The 19,294-nt window shown below is 37.6% G+C and overlaps 1 protein-coding gene across 2 annotated transcripts in view; it reads right to left on the bottom strand.

The window, feature by feature from the left end:
- Nucleotides 1-19,294, bottom strand: part of dnajb14 (DnaJ heat shock protein family (Hsp40) member B14) — an 89,436-nt gene that overhangs the window by 18,024 nt on the left and 52,118 nt on the right. For both annotated transcript variants that reach the window (XM_058790221.1, XM_058790227.1), the window contains 2 exons: nt 9,337-9,422; nt 5,173-5,282 (listed from right to left, as the gene is read on the bottom strand). In XM_058790221.1, coding sequence (XP_058646204.1) covers nt 5,173-5,282; nt 9,337-9,422 — 196 coding nt within the window. The remainder of the gene's footprint in view (nt 1-5,172; nt 5,283-9,336; nt 9,423-19,294) is intronic.

Raw genomic sequence — 19,294 nt, 5'->3', positions numbered from 1 at the left:
GTCTATCTTTCCTGTGTTTTAGGGAGTTTGTGAACAATGAGCTTACTTATTTCCTGTTATAAATCGTTATGTATTGTAACTTTGAGGTTATTTGAAATGAACAGTTCTATTTCCTTTGTGAAAGGCTGTCACCATTCTATTCTGCTGTGAGAGTGACTGTGTGGAGAAAGGAGCCTAATAAAAGAAAGCTGCTCTGTTTTACTCAATGATTTTGGTGTCCTCCTCATTTACCCCTCACCTCAACACAACGCAGAGACATTTGGGGGAGCACAACAACGAATAGGGTTACATAAATAAAGATGACCTGACTTGACTTAAGAATATAATGTATTATAAATACGGGCTTCATAGAAAGTGTTACCGGATTAACAAACAATTGAGGAAAGAAGGGAGAACATTCAGTTGGTGGGTATTGCTCTTTTAAACTTAAATTTGGAGTTTAGAGTTTGGAGTTAGATGTCAGTAATTCTGTGTGGTTCTCTCTAGAGGTCGACCGATAGTGGATTTTACCGATACCGATAGCTAGGTTGGACCACACTGGCCGATACCGATTAATCAACCGATAGTTTTCAAAATAGATACTGAAAGAAAGCTAGTGCTTTACTATTAAAAAAAAAAAAAAAAAAAAAGCAGTAACGGTACTGAACCATACATTGTAAATGAATAAAAATATTATTTACTATATTGATCATTAAAGTTATTTCATAGTTTGCTAAGAAGAAACTTTTAAAAATTTATAAAATGTAGCCTATTAGTTGCAAAAAGTGAATGTTGAAATGAACACACTCTAACAAGGAACAATACTTCTATAGTTTTCATTAATGCTACGAATGGACTCTTATTGTTAAGTGTTACCATTTAATTTCAACAGTCAGACTTTATTAGACTTTATTAGAGCCACAGAAAGACAGACGTTTTGCTGAAAAATGCACAATACATAATTTATAGCCTAGGGTGAAGTCATTATGTACATTCACAATGATTTGGGACAAATATAATGTAATTTAATAGAAAACTATGTGATGAGAATGGCGCTCTGTTCCGCAGCAGGCTTTTCTGTCGGCTGTATTTAAATGCGAGTCTGGAGTTTCCCGCTCTGTGCAGCACGCAGTGTTACGTGTCAAAATAAACAACACGTGCTGTCAGTGATTTCTGCCTCTAGAGGCCGTTCTCGTACTGTATAATGCCGGCGGACCCTTCTCAGACACTCCAGCAACGGTTGCAAACCGGAAAACTATCGGCATGGATTTTTGCCGATAACCGATAGTTGCGGCAATCAACTATCGGTGCCGATTAATCGGCAAAACCGATGAATCGGTCGACCTCTAGTCTCTCTGTACAACCCCAACAGTGCATAAGTGTTAAATCAGAAAGATATTACAGAGTTAAACATGTTAAAGAAAATGTTTCTTATTTAATCCCCAGAATAACTTGTTCTTTATTTATTAAAGGTTTTGAAGAAATTGGATAATGAACTTTAAAAATATAAGACAATTACTGTTTCCTTTTTTATTATATTTTATATTTTTTTATGGCTACACCATTCAAGATATCCAAAATCTGTTCACAATTTAAGTTCCTCAATGTTTTGCAATCATGTTGAGTTTGGTGTGAATTCCATGATTTTCAGAGGACTAGTATGCATTAATTAATAGTCATATGTTTCCAAAAATCCACATTCAAATCAATGAATAGCCAACTTCCTGTTGGTTGTAGCTAATGACTGTATATTAGAAAGTTGTCCGGCTTGATGAGAACAATATGTATACCGAGTTTGGTGACTGTAGGAAAAACTAAACCCCTAAGTTTTGTCAAAAGGTGGCGCTATAGAGTGCTTCCTGCACACCCATTTCTGAGCTTTTGCCAGTGTTTAACTATCATTAATACTGATGTGTGTGTTGAGTTTCATGAAATTCTAAGCATGTTATCTGCCTCAAAAACACAGGAAACAAATGTTAAAGTTTGATGCGTAGCCATGGTAACATTCTTTAAGAAATCAATAATCCCTTCCCAGTTTTGCATCTGCCGTGTTTTGACATTATTCTGATGAAGTTTGAAGCAAATAGAGTAAAAATAAGATGCTGAATTCAAAGCATTTTGAAAATGACACACTTCCTGCTGCCAGTTGGTGGCGCTATAACTTTCAGTCAAAATAGTCACATGTATGTAATCGACCTCATACAACAAACAAACCACTGAATTTTCATCAAAATCAGACAATGTGTGCAACAGTTATTAGACGCATCCTGTTTCTCATTTCTTGCCATAATTTTGTTGCCTTGCCACGGCCAAACTGTTCAAGATATCAAAAATCCCTTCACAATTTAGCATCCCCAATCATGCTGGTCATGCTGATCGGTTGGAAATCCTAGGTGGAGTATATCAAATTCCAGAGAATGCACTTTTTACACAGCCCTGAACAGCCAACTTCCTGTTGGACAGAGCCTATGACATGCAGTGTGAAAGTTGTTCGGCTCAATGAGATCTATACGTGCAAGTATGTGTGAGATACACATCAAGTTTTCTGACTGTGTTCCTGGGGGTGCCATAGAGCCCCTGTACCACACCCAGGTCCCAGCCTCTGTGGCGTCCTAATGACCGCAGATTCTAATGTGTGTGCCAATTTTCAAGAGATTTTGAGCACGTTAAGGCCCCCAAAAAGCCCTGGATAGTCAGGGAGGAAAAAATCCTCAGGGGATTAATAGGGCCCGGAGCCTTAGTGGCTTAGGCCCTAATTATTCACTGATCTTGACTGAATATCTTTCCTAACTTTAATGAAGATTAATCTATATTTTATTTATGAAAAGAAAACAATTGTTTTTAAACTTTTGATTTCAATTTCTGTACCTGAAATGTGTTCAGTTGTATTTATTTATGCTATTACTAATTGATTTGTTTGTTCCAATTTTATTACTGACTGTTTACTTGTCTTTAACAATTTAATGTTTAAAATTTAGTCTAGTTGTTTCGGAATCGGTAAAATTCAAACGATACCCAACCCTACGGTTCAGGGAAGTCAGATGCTCAGTCCTTCTGGTGGCCCCACTCTGGAGGAACCTGATGTGGTTACCAGAGTTGATTCAGCTGCTATCAGCAGCTCCTTGGCCAACACCATTGAGAAAGGACCTCCTCTCGCAAGCGAAGGGCATGATTTGGCATCCTCAGCCAGAGCTGTGGAGCCTTCATGTTTGGCCCCTCGATGGAAGCCTTCGCAGCTCCCCGTGAGTGTGACAAATACCATTGTAGAGGCTAGAGACCTGTCTACAAGATGGCTTTGTGTCATTTAATGGTTAGTCTTCACTGACTACAATAAACTACACAGACTACACTGACACATACAATAAAACTAAAAAATATAACAAAATAACTAAAAATATAATAAAATACCTAACTACATAATACTACTATTGTTAGAACTTGCAACAAAATTAAAATAGAAATATAAACTTTTGAACTGCGGGTTTCGTCTGGTCAGAGGAGAACTGGCCCCCCGACTGAGCCTGGTTTCTCCCAAGGTTTTTTTTTTCCTCCATTCTGTCACAGAGGGAGTTTTGGTTCCTTGCCGCTGTCGCCTCTGGCTTGCTCAGTTGAGGACACTTAATTTCTAGCGATTATCGCCGATTTGATTGCACAGATACTATTTAAACTAAACTGAGCTAGACAATGACATCTCTGAATTCAATAATGAAATGCCTTTAACTGAAAATTGAGTGTTTAATCTTATCATTATACATTACTGACACTCTATCCTCCAATTTGATACTGTTAAGTGCTTTGACACAATCTGTATTGTTAAAAGCGCTATATAAATAAAGGTGACTTGACTTGACTTGACTGACTGGTGTACAGCATGGAGCCTGGGCCCATCCTCTTGTGACATGCCCCACGTGCTAAACTTTCTACAAGAGCTGTTGGATAAGGGGCGCACCCCTTCCACGCCCAAAGTCTATTTGGAAGCCACTGCAAAATAGAAAAGTAGAAAAACATCTGGCCTTTTCAGACACTCAGCTCTATGTGTGGAGGTCGCTCTAAAGGGCTGCTGGTTATGAAGCAGAGACTATCTCACCGGATACTGGATGCTATAGCCTTGGCTAAATTTCATATCGCGATTATAGTGACCAAAATGATCACAGTTATTGTTATTGTTATATATTGTTAAAATGAGCTGGTTAGGTAGTGCTTATGGAACAGCATAAATACAGCTGTTTCCACAGTAACCTATGTAAACAAAGCAGTGCTGCACTTATAAGTACTTCTTAAATACACATTTCAACCTTAGATTTTTATTTATTTTTTATTATACACTTATTTATTTATTTAAATGTATGATTTAATTATATTTAAATAATAGCTTTCATTTAACTCACGAACCCCCTGAAACTTCCCCATTAAAAAGCCCCCCTTCTCTAGTGGGACCTGCGCACACAGCCCAGGACTGTGCAGCTCAGTAAGCATTGCCAGAGAACACCTGAATTGGCAGGTCCGCCCTTGGTGCCCCATTCTTTTCACAAATGAAAGCAGGTTCACACTGAGCATGTGACAGATGTCAAACACTCTGGAGATGCCATGAGGAACATTTAGCTGCCTGCAACATCATCCAGTATAACCCGTTCAGCAGTGGGTTACTGATGGTCTGGGGAGGAATGTCGTTGGAGGCACTGCTGTTAGGCACTGGTATAAAGTCTTCAGAGCCACTATAAGACCTTATGCTAGTGCAGCGGGCCCTGGGTTCATCCTTGTACATGACAATGCCCGGCCTCATGTGGCCAGAGTGTGTAGACAGTTTCCAGATGATAAAGTCATTGATGCCATTGACTGGCCCTCACGTTCCCCAATCCTGGATCCAACTGAGAACTCTTGGGACATTATGTATCGGAGTATCTGTAGCTACCAAGTAGCTCCACAGACTGTCTAGGGTCTCACTGATGCCCTGAGTCAGGTCTGGCAGGAGATCCCCAGGACACCATCTGCCATCTCATCAGGAGCATGTCTATACATTGTCAGGAGTGCATACAGGCAAGTGGAGGCCATAAACATTACTGACTTACATTATAAGTTATTTATAAAATTCATGCAAGTTGTTAGGCATATAACAAAGCATTATTACACATTATCTAAAGTGTAGTGTAGTATGGAAGTGTGAGACATGAATTATAAGGTATTTTGACATACGGTCTGGAGTACAGGCTATAAGGGGGTGTAGACACCAGCAGCTGGCTGAGGATTGAGACCAAGATCAGCACAACAATTGGCATCAGCTGAATAAACATGGAGAACCCACCCTGAAGAACAGACACCAGCATCAGTCATTATATGTGACTCTGAACCAAAAAAACAGTCATAAGGGTAAATTTTTTAAAACTGAGATTTATACTGAATAAATAAGCTTTGCATTGATGTATGGTTTGTTAGGATAGGACAATACTTGGCTGAGATACAACTATTTGAAAATCTGGAATCTCAGGGTCCAAAAAAATAAATAAATTCAAAATATTGAGAAAATCGCCTTTTAAAGTTGTCCAAATGAAGTTCTTAGCAATGCATATATTACTAATCAGGTTTTTATATATTTACGGTAGGAAACTTACAAAATATCTTCATGGAACATGATCTTTACTTAATATCCTAATGAGTGTTGGCATTAAAAAAATCTATAATTTTGACCCATACAATGTATTGTTGGCTATTGCTACAAATATACCCATGCTACTTATGACTGATTTTGTGGTCCAGGGTCACATTTGTGTGTTACTTTAAAACATGAATAACAGAATGAAACATTCAAATAGGACTGGGTAAAAATACAGACTTTCAGATTAATTGTGATCTTTATTTAAACAATCCTGATGCTGAATCTTCAAATCAGCTTTATGGCTATTATCAGTGGCTGCATGAAAATATTTTTCGACTACACTTATGTCCTGCAGATATCACTTCACCCTGTTTAGCAGTATAACTCACTTGTGCATAGACCCTGCTGTTCATTTTGTAATGTTTGTTAATTTATACAAACAACTAAGCATACAATGCAACCGTGTAGTACCATTTCTTGAACAAATTACGCTTGTAAGTTGCTTAATGAATATTAAAAAGAGTTACTGGTTTGAATTAGCCTTTAACACTGCCCTGTGATATTTACAGTGCAAGCAGAAGGGGAATTTCTTCATATGTAATCAAATTGGACACTGAAATATATACAACACTTTTGAAATGGAATTAAAATTTGAATTGAATTGAATTTGAGAAATGTGTATTGATACCCAGCCCTTTATTCAAACAACTCAAACAAAGCCTAGCATGACAAATAGCTTTCAGTAAGAAAAATGAAATTATTCTAAGTAGAGATTTTCACATTGTGCCTAACAGCAAGTGATTGCTGTTCTAAACTCAGCTTTAACCCTGGGTTGAGGAAAGTTTCATACTTGTAATTTAGAATGTTTTTTGGTAAAACCTTTAACAAGGGTTATGAAACCCTCCTGACAAAACATTTGCAGTGTAAAACAATGCAGCTAGATGCTTAACAATAGACACTCAGTCAGAAACTGAAGAGTGGGTGCCTCATTTGTGTCACTAGTCACAAAAACCCTGTATGTTGTATAAACAGTCGTTTCAACACTAAAGGAGAAGAACTCCCAAACGGTGGTGGAAAATGTGTCAGTTGGAGTGAAGATACTTTTTTTTAGCTTTACACTTAATTTCATTCAGGAATACTGAACAGCATCAAACATAGTAGAAGACAACCCATGATTTCTGTTAACCCAAATTTTAGAATGATCTGGGGCCTGTACTATGAAGCCGGATTAGCTGGCTAGCCAGGTAAGTTTCAGTTTAGTTTGCACCAATCCTGGGTTTTAGATACCATTAAAGTGGCTTGGCTTTTAGCTGCGTTCTTTGCCATAGTAACTTGCACTCCATGGCTAACTTGCTCTGGGGCAGGTTATGTTGTGGGTTAGAGATCTCAAACTGAAATTGGACCAATCAGATGTGAGAAAAGTGACACGTGTCTGATGCAAAAAAGTCACTTCCCCAGTTTCTCTTGCTCCAAATTAAAGGTGACTAGTACTAAAATAATAATAATAATGTTATTTTATATGATTTATATAATTATTATGACTTATATTTTTATTAATCCATTACAAGCAAGCAATTTTAGTTTAACAGTTATTATAAATATAAATCATTTATTTTAAATGAATTAATATATACAGATCATTTGTAATATAAGTAAGCTGTAGAACCAATATATTACTTTAATTTTGTATAATCAATAGACACTTCAAAAATGATTACATGTGACTTTACATGTTCGTTTCTCTATCGCTATATATTTTCAACTATATAAACTAACTTAAGTTTCATTTGTGACTGCACTGATAGAGCAAGATCATTTCTTTTATTTGTCCTTTTTCATTAACAAGTACTTTTTTCCAGTGTAAATGGATTTAAATTTGTCATATTCTTCAATCTCTTAACCTTTAGCAAAACCTTTAACCTTTAGTTTTGAATCTCGCTGGGTCTCTCATGAGAAGTGGATCATACTTGCTCTGTGTTGCAAGGGTATGTGATTGGCTGTTTGCCTCTGATGTCACACATTCATGTGCACATGCTCCATAAACTCAGGATCAAAGCCTGAGTTAACAAAGAAAGTTGATGATCAGTATCATGATACTAACAAAGCCCGATTGGAGTGGTTTGGTTTTGTCAACTTGAAACTAATCCTCTAACCTAATAGAGGATACTAATAACTCTGAATTTGTTCAACTACCATCATGGTACAGGCCCCTGGGGTTAACGATTTTAAATGGTTTTTCACACTGCACTTATCCCCAGGTTACGGTCATTCTAAACCCTACTTTTAACCTGAAGTAAAAGGTACTTTTTTTAAACTTGTAATTTAGAAGTGGGGTTAGCGCTGCTTTTCACCCAGGGTTTTAAAACCCTGCTCTGGAGCACACTTAGCACCGTTTTGACAACACTGCATTGAGGTGCCAAACATCTACAGCGTGAAACATTTGAGGGGAAATATGTCAAAAGTCCATTCAGAAAAATGTGTGATAATACAGTCTGAAATATATAATTTAATGATGTGTAATGCTAGAGCCATTATGCAAAAAGGTTGAGTGCTACGTTTGTCCAATCAGTGATTCTGACACCACAGATACGCATATATAAAAATGTTAGCCCAGGGTTTAGAAATGTACAGTGTGAAATGTCAGCTTATAAATACTCAGGATTGTTAACCCAAAGTATTTTTATCAGCAGTGTGAAACGTGAAGCAAGATAACACCGGAATGACCCAGGGTTTACTATCTTATGTGTGAAAAGCACCTAGTCTGTAATTAGAGTTAGCCACAGTCCTCAAATCTGATTGGTTAAGCAGTGTTCCAAGAGTGCTGATACAAGAGTGCTGATTTACAGTACTAGTCCAACAGCATTGGGACTTTTTTACTGTTTGTAGCACACCAGTTGTCTATATTTGTTCCAAACAGTCGGTCTGTGCATTGGTAGTGTTGATTTTTCTGTTGCTCTTACTGTAGGTAAATATTACTCTTCAAAATATTATTCTGAACAAAACAAGGGACTAATTATGAATCAAATATGGTACATTCATGAACAAAGCACAGCCGTGTTAATTCTGCTGTGGCGTTGTCTGGAGCTATTTTAGTTGGCAAAGCAAAAACAGAAAAAGTGGCAAAATTGTGCCTAAAATGTACTTTGTTAATATTAACTTGTCTATTGAGCTGTATCACATTTGTGATATCACATTCACAATTGTTCTGATATTTGGGAAAAAAACATTTAGCAGCTATATAATGTGTGTATATCTCACACTTACACACACACAAGCAATCCTGAATATTGGAATGGCCTTGTTCTGCAGGTCTTTACAGCTGTGACAATTCAGTATTCGAGTGTGATATTGTTTTTTATGCAATAGTTCTATAAATAAGTAATTACTATTAAGTAACTTCCATTCTGACCGGAATAGTGCCAACAAAATGACATAAATTGGCCAGTTCATATTTTTCTTTTACAACAACAAAATTATTGCAAATAATAGCTTAAGATTTATTAGGTTTGCATGTCACCAAGCAATACACAGACCAAAAGCTTTCTCAGGTCTTCCCATTTTCTCAATAGTAAGAGACAACACTCTGTGGAATGTAAGAAAACAAAAACAACTCTTTGCACCACGCTCTGTTCAGAAATAAACAAATAAATTTCTGTCCACTCATACCAATACAAAAAATATCAGCACTTTTGGCAATACTGCTCAAACTAAATTCGAGGACCACGTTTTCATGAAGATTGAGCAAGAAAAAAATATGTTCATACATCTCCCCTCTCCTCCGCTCTCTCTCTTCTGGTTTCATCCATATGGTGACTGTATGTTCTGCCATTAGTGAATTCATGTGTGTTCGCTGAAGAAACACAAAATCACATATTCAGTTCCCCACACACCTAACAAGATGTGATACATTAACATTACAATTGATAACAGACATCTTTTACATGTTTATCAGAGTTTTTGTCCTTTTCCACCACTGGAAATTTCATAGTTTCTAGAATTAGTTTGGGGTAAACATTGGCTTCCCACCACACAAACTAATTCCATGTGGAACTTACACCTGAAACAAAACAGGAACCTTTTTTAAGGTTCAAAATCAGATATTGCATGAATCAAATCAAACCCATTATGCTGCTATTTGTAGTTGATTGTGTTGCGTCATACCTAATTTTTTAGTTCAGTCGAGCTTAAATTCCTGTCTGCTAAGACAGCGCTCCTGACCACGCTCACTTCCATCAAGAGGGTCGGGGACCACCAAGCATTTTCGGGTGAGCGTAGATTGCCTTGTGTTTGACCAGCCTACTCTCACGTTGTCCTGAGACCCTGGCCTAGATACGTGCCCAAGCTTCCCACCATGCTGTGAACCTGCAAGCACTGCCCTCCGAGGAGGCAGACCCAGCATTAGCTTTCCTGTCCCCCGTAATAGCGTTGTGCATATACGTGGACCGCACCCGGAGTTTCAGAAGCTCTTGTCTGCTACGGAGGACAGCAGAAAGGGAAGGCTGCCTCCAAGCAGAGGCTGCCCCACTGGACAGTGGATGCCATCGCCTTGACGTACCAATCCCAAGGCGAGCCGTGCCCTCTGAGGGTAAGGGCTCACTCCACATGGAGTGTTGCCCCCTCCTATGCGCTGGCGCACGGCACCTCTCTGGCAGACATCTGTAGAGCTGCGGGCTGGGCGACACTGAACACTTTTGCGAGATTCTACGGTCTCTGAGTCGAGCCGGTTTCTTCCCATGTGTTGGGTAATAGGTAATTAGCAAGAAGGATGTCACGCTTGCTGCGCCTTTCCCCCTCATGCGATGCGATCGCCTTTTTCCTCCTCCCCGGACGGCGAACCCTGGTTGAGTATCCTCCATCGGCAGTCAGACTGGGCAGAGCAGTCTGATTCCAGGCCCAGTGTCAGTGTTAGCTTGCCCGGGTCTCCGGTCAGTCCCTGTACTGGGCTAGGTGTCCATATGGCTTGATTCCCTTTGGGCAATCCCATATGTGTATTCTTCCACGGTAAGGTTTCCCTCTTGGTGAACCCGTGTCTTCCCTTTGACAGACCATTCCGTCAGACTCTGCTGGCAGTCGTTCCTTCCTGATGGCAGGTAGGACCTGCCTCAGAGTACCATTCCATATGTAGTACTGCCCCAGGCCTGGGTCAGCCTATATTAGTGTCTCCACATGATGCCTCCCTAAAGATAAGATGTGGCTTCCGCAGTGTCCTTCCCTTGGAAGGCTCCCTTCCCCATCGTTATCGCCAAGCTGTAAACAACAAACAGGAAAGACCTGAAGCACCTTTCATGAAGGTTGAAATCCCTTCTCTTGAGAAAATAATTTCTGTGGTAGGAACAGCAGCATGGCTATCCCCAGCAGCGATGTACTCTCCTTTTTGGTCCCTGTGGGCGACAAGGTCACCGAATTTGCGGTGGGGCATTGGGAAGGTTACAACCCGTGCGTAGCATTTGTCTGCCACGCGGCTGCTTGTCAAGATTTGCAGCACCACAGGGTCGTAACGTGTTCAGGTTGTGGCGCTTTCCATGGACTCCTAATGTTGTCACAGCATAACTCATAGTGACCGACAGATAGGGAACGTCTTGGTTACATACATAACCCTCGTTCCCTGATGGAGGGAACGGAGACATTATGTCCCCATGCCACAACTTCGAACCATCGCAGGTTGCAAGGGACATGTTCTCGGCTCCTCAGTGTAAAACCTGAATGAGTGGATGCACCTGTCGCCTCTTTATACCCGTATGCACGGGGAGTGGCTCAGCATGCAAAATCCACTAGCCAAATTTCATTGGTGTTTTCTCTTAAAATCAGAGATGATTGGGGCTCCTGAGTTAACCCCTAATGTCATCACTACATAACATCTCTGTTCCTGATAGCATATTAGGAATCTATTTGGACCTTGACCAACTGGTCTGTATTTTGGGGATTCTTTCATACAACACCTGGAGCTCTTCTAAGATTCAGTTGCTCAAAATTGTATTATTTACTGCCAGGCGCTGCATACTACTGCAATGGATTTCTGAAAAACCACAAAGACACAATGGACTAAGAGTGCATTGGACATTATACCATTTGAAGCATTATACCATTTGAATGCTGTTATTGCTTTTCTTTTTCTGAAAAAAAATAAAATAAAATAAAATAATAATAATAAATATATATACACAGGTGCATCTCAAAAAATTTGAATATCGTAAAAAAGTTAATTTTTTTGTAGCTTATTTCAAAAAGTGAAACTTTCATATATTCTAGATTCATTATATGTAAAGTAAAACATTTTAAAAAGTTTTTTTGTTTTAATTTTGATGATTAGAGCTTACAGCTCATGAAAGTCAAAAATCCAGTATCTCAAAATATTAGAATATTTCCTAAAATCAATCAAAAAAAGGATTTGCAAAACAGAAAAGTTCAAGTTATTTAAAGTATGTTCATTTATGCACTCAATACTTGGTCGGGGCTCCTTTAGCACAAATTACAGCATCAGTGAGGTGTGCCATGGAAGCGATCAGCCTGTGGCACTGCTGAGGCACTATTGAGCCTTCAGCTCATCTGTATCATTGGATTGACTGTTTCTCATCTTTCTCTTGAAAATATCCCATATATTCCATATGGGGTTCAGGTCAGGCATGCTGGCTGGCCAATCAAGCACAGTAATATCATGGTCAGCAAACCACTTGCAAGTGGTTTTGGCACTGTGGGCAGGTGCCAAAATCCTGCTGGAAAAGGAAATCAGAATCTCCATAAAGCTTGTCAGCAGATGGAAGCATAGAGTGATCCAAAATCTCCTGGTAGACAGCTGCATTGACTTTGGACTTGATAAAACATAATGGACCAACACCAGCAGACGTCACAGCACCCCAAATCATCACTGACTTCGAAAACTTCACACTGAATTCAAGCAGCTTGGATTCTGTTCCTCTCCAGTCCTCCTCCAGCCTCCAGACCTTGATTTCCAAATGAAATGCAAAATTTACTTTTATCTGAAAAGAGGACTTTGGATAACTGAGGAACAGTCCAGTTCTTTTTCTCCTTAGCCCAGGTAAGATGCTTCTGATGTTGTTTCTGTTTCAGAAGTGGCTTGGTAGCCCTTTTCCTGAAGACGTCTGAGCATGGTGACTCTTGATGCACTAACTCCAGCTTCAGTCCACTTCTTGTGAAGCTCTCACAAGTGTTTGAATCGGCTTTGCTTGACCGTATTCTCAAGTTTGCGGTCATCCCTGTTGCTTGTGCACCATTTCCTACCCAATTTCTTACTTCCAGTCGACTTTGCATTTAATATGCTTTGATTCAGCACTCTGACAAATAGCCACCCAAAATAAAAAAGAACTTTGAAATGTTTTACATGTAATTAATCTAGAATATATGAAAGCTTCACTTTATAAAAATAAGTTACAAAAAATTTACTTTTTCACCATATTCAAATTTTTTGAGATGCACCTGTATATACAGTCCCCTCCATGAGTATTGGAACAGTAAAGACAAAATTGTTCTGTTGGCTGTGGAGTCAAGACATTTGCAAATATGATAAAAAGATGAATATGAGACAAAACTACAGAATGTCACATTTTATTATTAGATGTTTCAACACATATGTTTTACCAAATAAAAAGAGCAGCACTTTTAGAGTTCATCCCACTCAGTTGAACATAAGGCAGATATAAAAGATTAAAAGCTATTATTTAGCTGCAGATCCCTTGTGCACAATCACAGCAGCGAGTCTGGGACCCATAGACATCACCAGACTCTTGGTCTCATCCTTTGAAATACTTTTCCCAGCCTTTAATGCAGCCAATTCCAATTGTTGTTTGTTTTGGGGAGTTTCTGCCTTTACTCTCCTCTTCAGCTGGTGAAATTCATGTTCAATCGGATTTAAATCTGGAGATTGACTTGGGCAATCTAAGACTTTCCATTTCTTTGGCCTTATAAATTCCTTGACTGAACTGGCAGGGTGTTTTGGGTCATTGTCCTGATGCAATATGAAGCACTTCCCAATGAATCTGGTGGCATTTTCTTGAATATTGGTAGGCAAGATGGTTTTGCACCCTTCCAAATTCATTCTGCTACTCTGCCCTACAAAGGCAAAAGACCTTAACTCGCTAGAATGTGAAACTGAGAAAAATGACTTTAAAGTTTTTTACTTGCCCAGCCAAATTAATTATAGGTAGGACACTGTAAATTTGGCAATTAGATGTTTTAGTAATGAAAATTATCTACATTAAAAAAAATTGTAAGCTCAAACTTGATTTTTACCCCTATTTTGAAGTTAATGTACTCTGCCTTTGCATTGTCTGCAAAAAGTCAAAAGTCACACCAAGGCAAAAGACAGTAACTTCCACATTATCAATATTTGTTTGCTGATCACCATTTACAAAATCGTTATAGTGTATAAAATCTAGTGATCATGGGCTATCTCATATAGGCTATAGCATATAGTAATGTGACTGTATTTTTTATTATTATTATTATTATTATTATTATTGTTTTGACCGTAACAAGCAGACTAAAAGTTAAACATGTGATTGTGAGTGGATACCGTTTTGCAACCAATTTATTTGCTATGCTCAGAAACAGAAAAAAAGAATGCTAGACACAGCATAATAGCTTTGACTTTAATGAAATAGCCTAACCTAAAAGAACGACTTGTGGATTTATATGAACGGCAGCAAGCAGGAATGCTCAGAAATGCTTGTGGGTTAAACATCTCCGACGACATTCAGCAACATGGATTGATTTTATCGGGTTACAAGAAAAGATAGGATGTGGATTTAATTGTGAACTGTTAGGCTACTGATTTTATGATTGATCATGCTACATGCTATGGCATTCAAGTACACGCGCATCCAACTAGAAGTGACAGCCTGGTGAATAAGCTGCATTACAAAAAACGAAAAAAAAAAAAAATCTTTATTCACGATTATGTATTGCTGCCAAGGTGTGCTTTGTTATATGGAGTATGCTTTGTTTGGTAGATCGCAATCTAATTTGTTTGTCTACAACGTGATTTAAATGCATCAGACTTTAATGGACAGTAAAAAAAAGGCACAACACCGTATAACTCCAAACTGGCACTGTAACTTCATTTTGACGCGCAGCTTAAAGGCAGAACACCATAACTCAGTTTGAGCATTCCAAACAAAGTGAAATAGACGTTACTGGTGTTATACGGTGTTCTGCCTTGGTTTCTCCGATGCTTTTTGAAGTTACGGTTGAGACGACCCATTATTTTCTCGGTAAAAACAACGAAATTGCCTCAAGATACTTATGTACATGATAAAGGATGTCTTCAATGTCCCAAAAATATTAATAACTAATTTTCGACAAAAATTTTCGAAGTTACAGTCTTTTGCCTTTGCATGGCAGTACTGTCATCATACATTAAGTCATCAGTAAAGTTGAGAGGGCCTGTTCCAGAGGCAGCCATGCATGCCCATGCCATGACACCACCTCCACCATACTTTACAGATGAGGCTGTATACTTGGGATCATTTGCGTTTCCCTTTTTTTTTTTCTCCACATTTTTGCTTTCCAATCACTTAGATAAAGGTTCATCTTTGTCTCAACGGTCCATAAACACAGTTCCAAAAACTCTTCTGGCTCACCTTTGTGTTTTTTTGCAAACTCTAATCTTGCCTTTCTATTTTTGGAGCTGGTCAGAGGTTTGTATCTTGCTGTGTAGCCTCTGTTATTCTATGTCAAAGTCTCCTGAGGGCAGTAGATTGTCAGAGCATCACCCCAGCTTTCTGGAAGTTGTTGGTGATTTTACAGACACGTCTTTTAGGGTTCAATTTCACAGCTTTTATGATTTGTCTGTCATCAACAAATGTTGTTTTCTCAGCCGATCAGGTAGTTGTTGGTTGCTGGTGTCGCTGGTGGTTTCCAAAATCTTGATTTCTCCATGCCCTTTGTTTTTGCTATACCTCTAATTGACTTCCTCTTTTCTTTTAGCATCCAAATTGCTTGCTTTTCTCTCAAAGTCAGCTCCCTCATCTTCATCCTGGTTTGTGTGTGTCATCATCGAATGCAAGATTCAGAATGCAGAAGTAATGGATATAACTGATACGACATATTCCCTGCTTTTAATATCTGAAGAATTAATGCAACAGGACACAGCTGATCACTTAGAAAGACTTGTGAGGCAACTGTTCCAATACTTATGCTCACATCAGATAGAGGGATGAAAATCTAAAAGTGCTGAACTTCTTAGCTGGAAAAACATCTGTGTGTTGAATCACCCAATAATAAAATGTGACATTCTGTAGTTTTATCTCATATTCATCTTTTAATCATATTTGTAAATGTCTTGACTCCACAGCCAACAGAGCAATTTTGTCTTTACTGTTCCAATACTTTTGGAGGGCACTGTATATATATATACATACATATATATATATATATATATATATATATATATATATATATATATATATATATATATATATATATATACATATATATATATATATATATATATATATATATATATATATATATATATATATATATATATATATATATATATATATATATATATATATATATATATATATACACAGTGCATATAAATTCAATGCACACAGACTGAAGTAGTCTGAAGTCTTTGGTTCTTTAATTGTGATGATTTTGGCTCACATTTAACAAAAACCCACCAATTCACTATCTCAACAAATTAGAATATGGTGACATGCCAATCAGATAATCAACTCAAAACACCTGCAAAGGTTTCCTGAGCCTTCAAAATGGTCTCTCAGTTTGGTTCACTAGGCTACACAATCATGGGGAAGACTGCTTATCTGATAGTTGTCCAGAAGACAATCATTGAAATCATTGACACCCTTCACAAGGAGGGTAAGCCACAAACATTCATTGCCAAAGAAGCTGGCTGTTCACAGAGTGCTGTATCCAAGCATGTTAACAAAAAGTTGAGCGGAAGGAAAAAGTGTGGAAGAAATTTGGAAACCAAGGTCCTAGAGTCTGGAGGAAGGGTGGAGAAGCTCATAGCCCAAGTTGCTTGAAGTCCAGTGTTAAGTTTCCACAGTCTGTGATGATTTGGGGTGCAATGTCATCTGCTGGTGTTGGTCCATTGTGTTTTTTGAAAAACAAAGTCACTGCACCCATTTACCAAGAAATTTTGGAGCACTTCATGCTTCCTTCTGTTGACCAGCTTTTTAAAGATGCTGATTTCATTTTCCAGCAGGATTTGGCACCTGCCCACACTGCCAAAAGCACCAAAAGTTGGTTAAATGACCATGGTGTTGGTGTGCTTGACTGGCTAGCAAACTCACCAGACCTGAACCCCATAGAGAATCTATGGGGTATTGTCAAGAGGAAAATGAGAAACAAGAGACCAAAAAATGCAAATGAGCTGAAGGCCACTGTCAAAGAAACCTGGGCTTCCATACCACCTCAGCAGTGCCACAAACTGATCACCTCCATGCCACGCCGAATTGAGGCAGTAATTAAAGCAAAAGGAGCCCCTACCAAGTATCGAGTACATATACACTAAATGAACATACTTTCCAGAAGGCCAACAATGCACTAAAAATGTTTTTTTTAATTGGTCTTATTGAAGTATTCTAATTTGTTGAGATAGTGAATTGGTGGGTTTTTGTTAAATGTGAGCCAAAATCATCACAATTAAAAGAACCAAAGACTTAAACTACTTCAGTCTGTGTGCACTGAATTTATTTAATACATGAGTTTCACAATTTGAGTTAAATTACTGAAATAAATGAACTTTTCCACGACATTCTAATTTATTGAGATGCACCTGTATACAGAGCTGGGTAGTAACTGATTACATGTAATCTGGATCACGTAATCAGATACAAGTACTTGTAATCAGAGTAAGTTACATTTTAAAATATTTGTAATCAGACTACAGTTACTTTTTTATGGATTACATGATTACATATTATTCACACAATAGCAATAAATTATTCATAAATAATTGATTCTTCCTAATTTCTCTTTTTCATCTTTTAAATTTTCCTTTCTAAAATAGCCTACCAATTATATACATATATATATATATATATATATATATATATATATAGTCCAGTTTTGTGGACATTCACACAAAGATCAGTCATTAGTCGGGTGGCGACTGCATTTGACCACTGGATATACAAAAATCTTTTCAGGTTTAAGAAGGGTTTCAACATTGCATCAACTAGGCTACCGATGAACACATTTTTATTTGAATTATTACTCTGTAGGTTTTTTAACCATGTATTATTAATTATAACTAATTAAAATTCATTTATTCACGTTATTTCTTGGTTACATGTAATGCAGGCATTACAAAACTTTTGTCATCTAAACCTTATTCACCAAATATATTTTCTTTAAGTACCCCTTAAATTTTGTAATAAATATTTCAATAATTAATTAACACATTTGCATGCTCACGGTTTCTTTGATGTTGATTAATGATCACACTGCATGCAGGTAAATAAAAATATTTCATATTTTTTTAGTAAGTGTTTTATTTAAAACAAAGACTATAGAAATGCAAAGACGGTTCTCTCCTATTCTTATGAATGGGAGAAACTGCAACGCGCAATATGGAGGAATAGTCCCACCTTCTAAATGAAAGAGCCAAATTTCCCATAGAAACTTGACTAGACCAGCCAATGCACATGTGCTGTATAAGCACGTTATGACTCCGCATGCGCATTGGCTGGTCTAACCTGAAAAATAAACTTTTTAAATGCTATTTGAGCATAAGAAATAACATTCATGGGGCAATTAATTTCAGATATTTGTTGCTGATTTGACATTTTGAGTTCAGCGAGCAGTTTTTGAGATTTCAGGATTCCCCCATTCATTAAGTCTTCTACGAGCTGCCCGGAGGCGTTGCAAATTAAATATGGCCGCCAAGTGAAGAGACTTTCCTCAAAAGGGAGCTCAAATAAAAATAATAATAATTTTAAAAAATTAAAAAAAAAAAACAAAGAAAGGGAGTTTGTTTTAAAATGACTTATTTTCATTAAAAAAATTGTATGATTTAATTAATTGTCAGCTTTTCATTAAACTCACAACCCCTCTGCAGTTCCTTTACAAACCCTAGTTTGGGAAACCTTGATGTAATATAATGTTTAATGCACTTGTAAATTACAATGAATGGAACAGGTTTTCTTACTCTTTGTATTTTTTACATCATTATGGTACAAGATAATGCTATTTAAATCAATGTGATAAATGAGTTAAATCAAAAGTAATCTAAAAGTAATCTGATTATATTACCTAAAATGTGTAATGTAACGGATTACGTTACTGACTAAAATTTTTGTCTTGTAATCTGGAATCAGTAACGGATTAAAATTTGTAATTTGTAATCTACCCAGCTCTGTATATATGTATGTACAGTGAGGAAAATAAGTATTTGAACACCCTGCTATTTTGCAAGTTCTCCCACTTAGAAATCATGGAGGGGTCTGAAATTGTCATCGTAGGTGCATGTCCACTGTGAGAGACATAATCTAAAAAAATCCAGAAATCACAATGTATGATTTTTTAAACTATTTATTTGTATGATACAGCTGCAAATAAGTATTTGAACACCTGTCTATCAGCTAGAATTCTGACCCTCAAAGACCTGTTAGTCTGCCTTTAAAATGTCCACCTCCACTCCATTTATTATCCTAAATTAGATGCACCTGTTTGAGGTCGTTAGCTGCATAAAGACACCTGTCCACTCCATACAATCAGTAAGAATCCAACTAC

The sequence above is a fragment of the Onychostoma macrolepis genome, chromosome 01, assembly GCF_012432095.1.
Source record: "Onychostoma macrolepis isolate SWU-2019 chromosome 01, ASM1243209v1, whole genome shotgun sequence".
Taxonomy (NCBI): Eukaryota; Metazoa; Chordata; class Actinopteri; order Cypriniformes; family Cyprinidae; genus Onychostoma; species Onychostoma macrolepis.
This window is presented reverse-complemented; position numbering and strand designations above follow the sequence as displayed.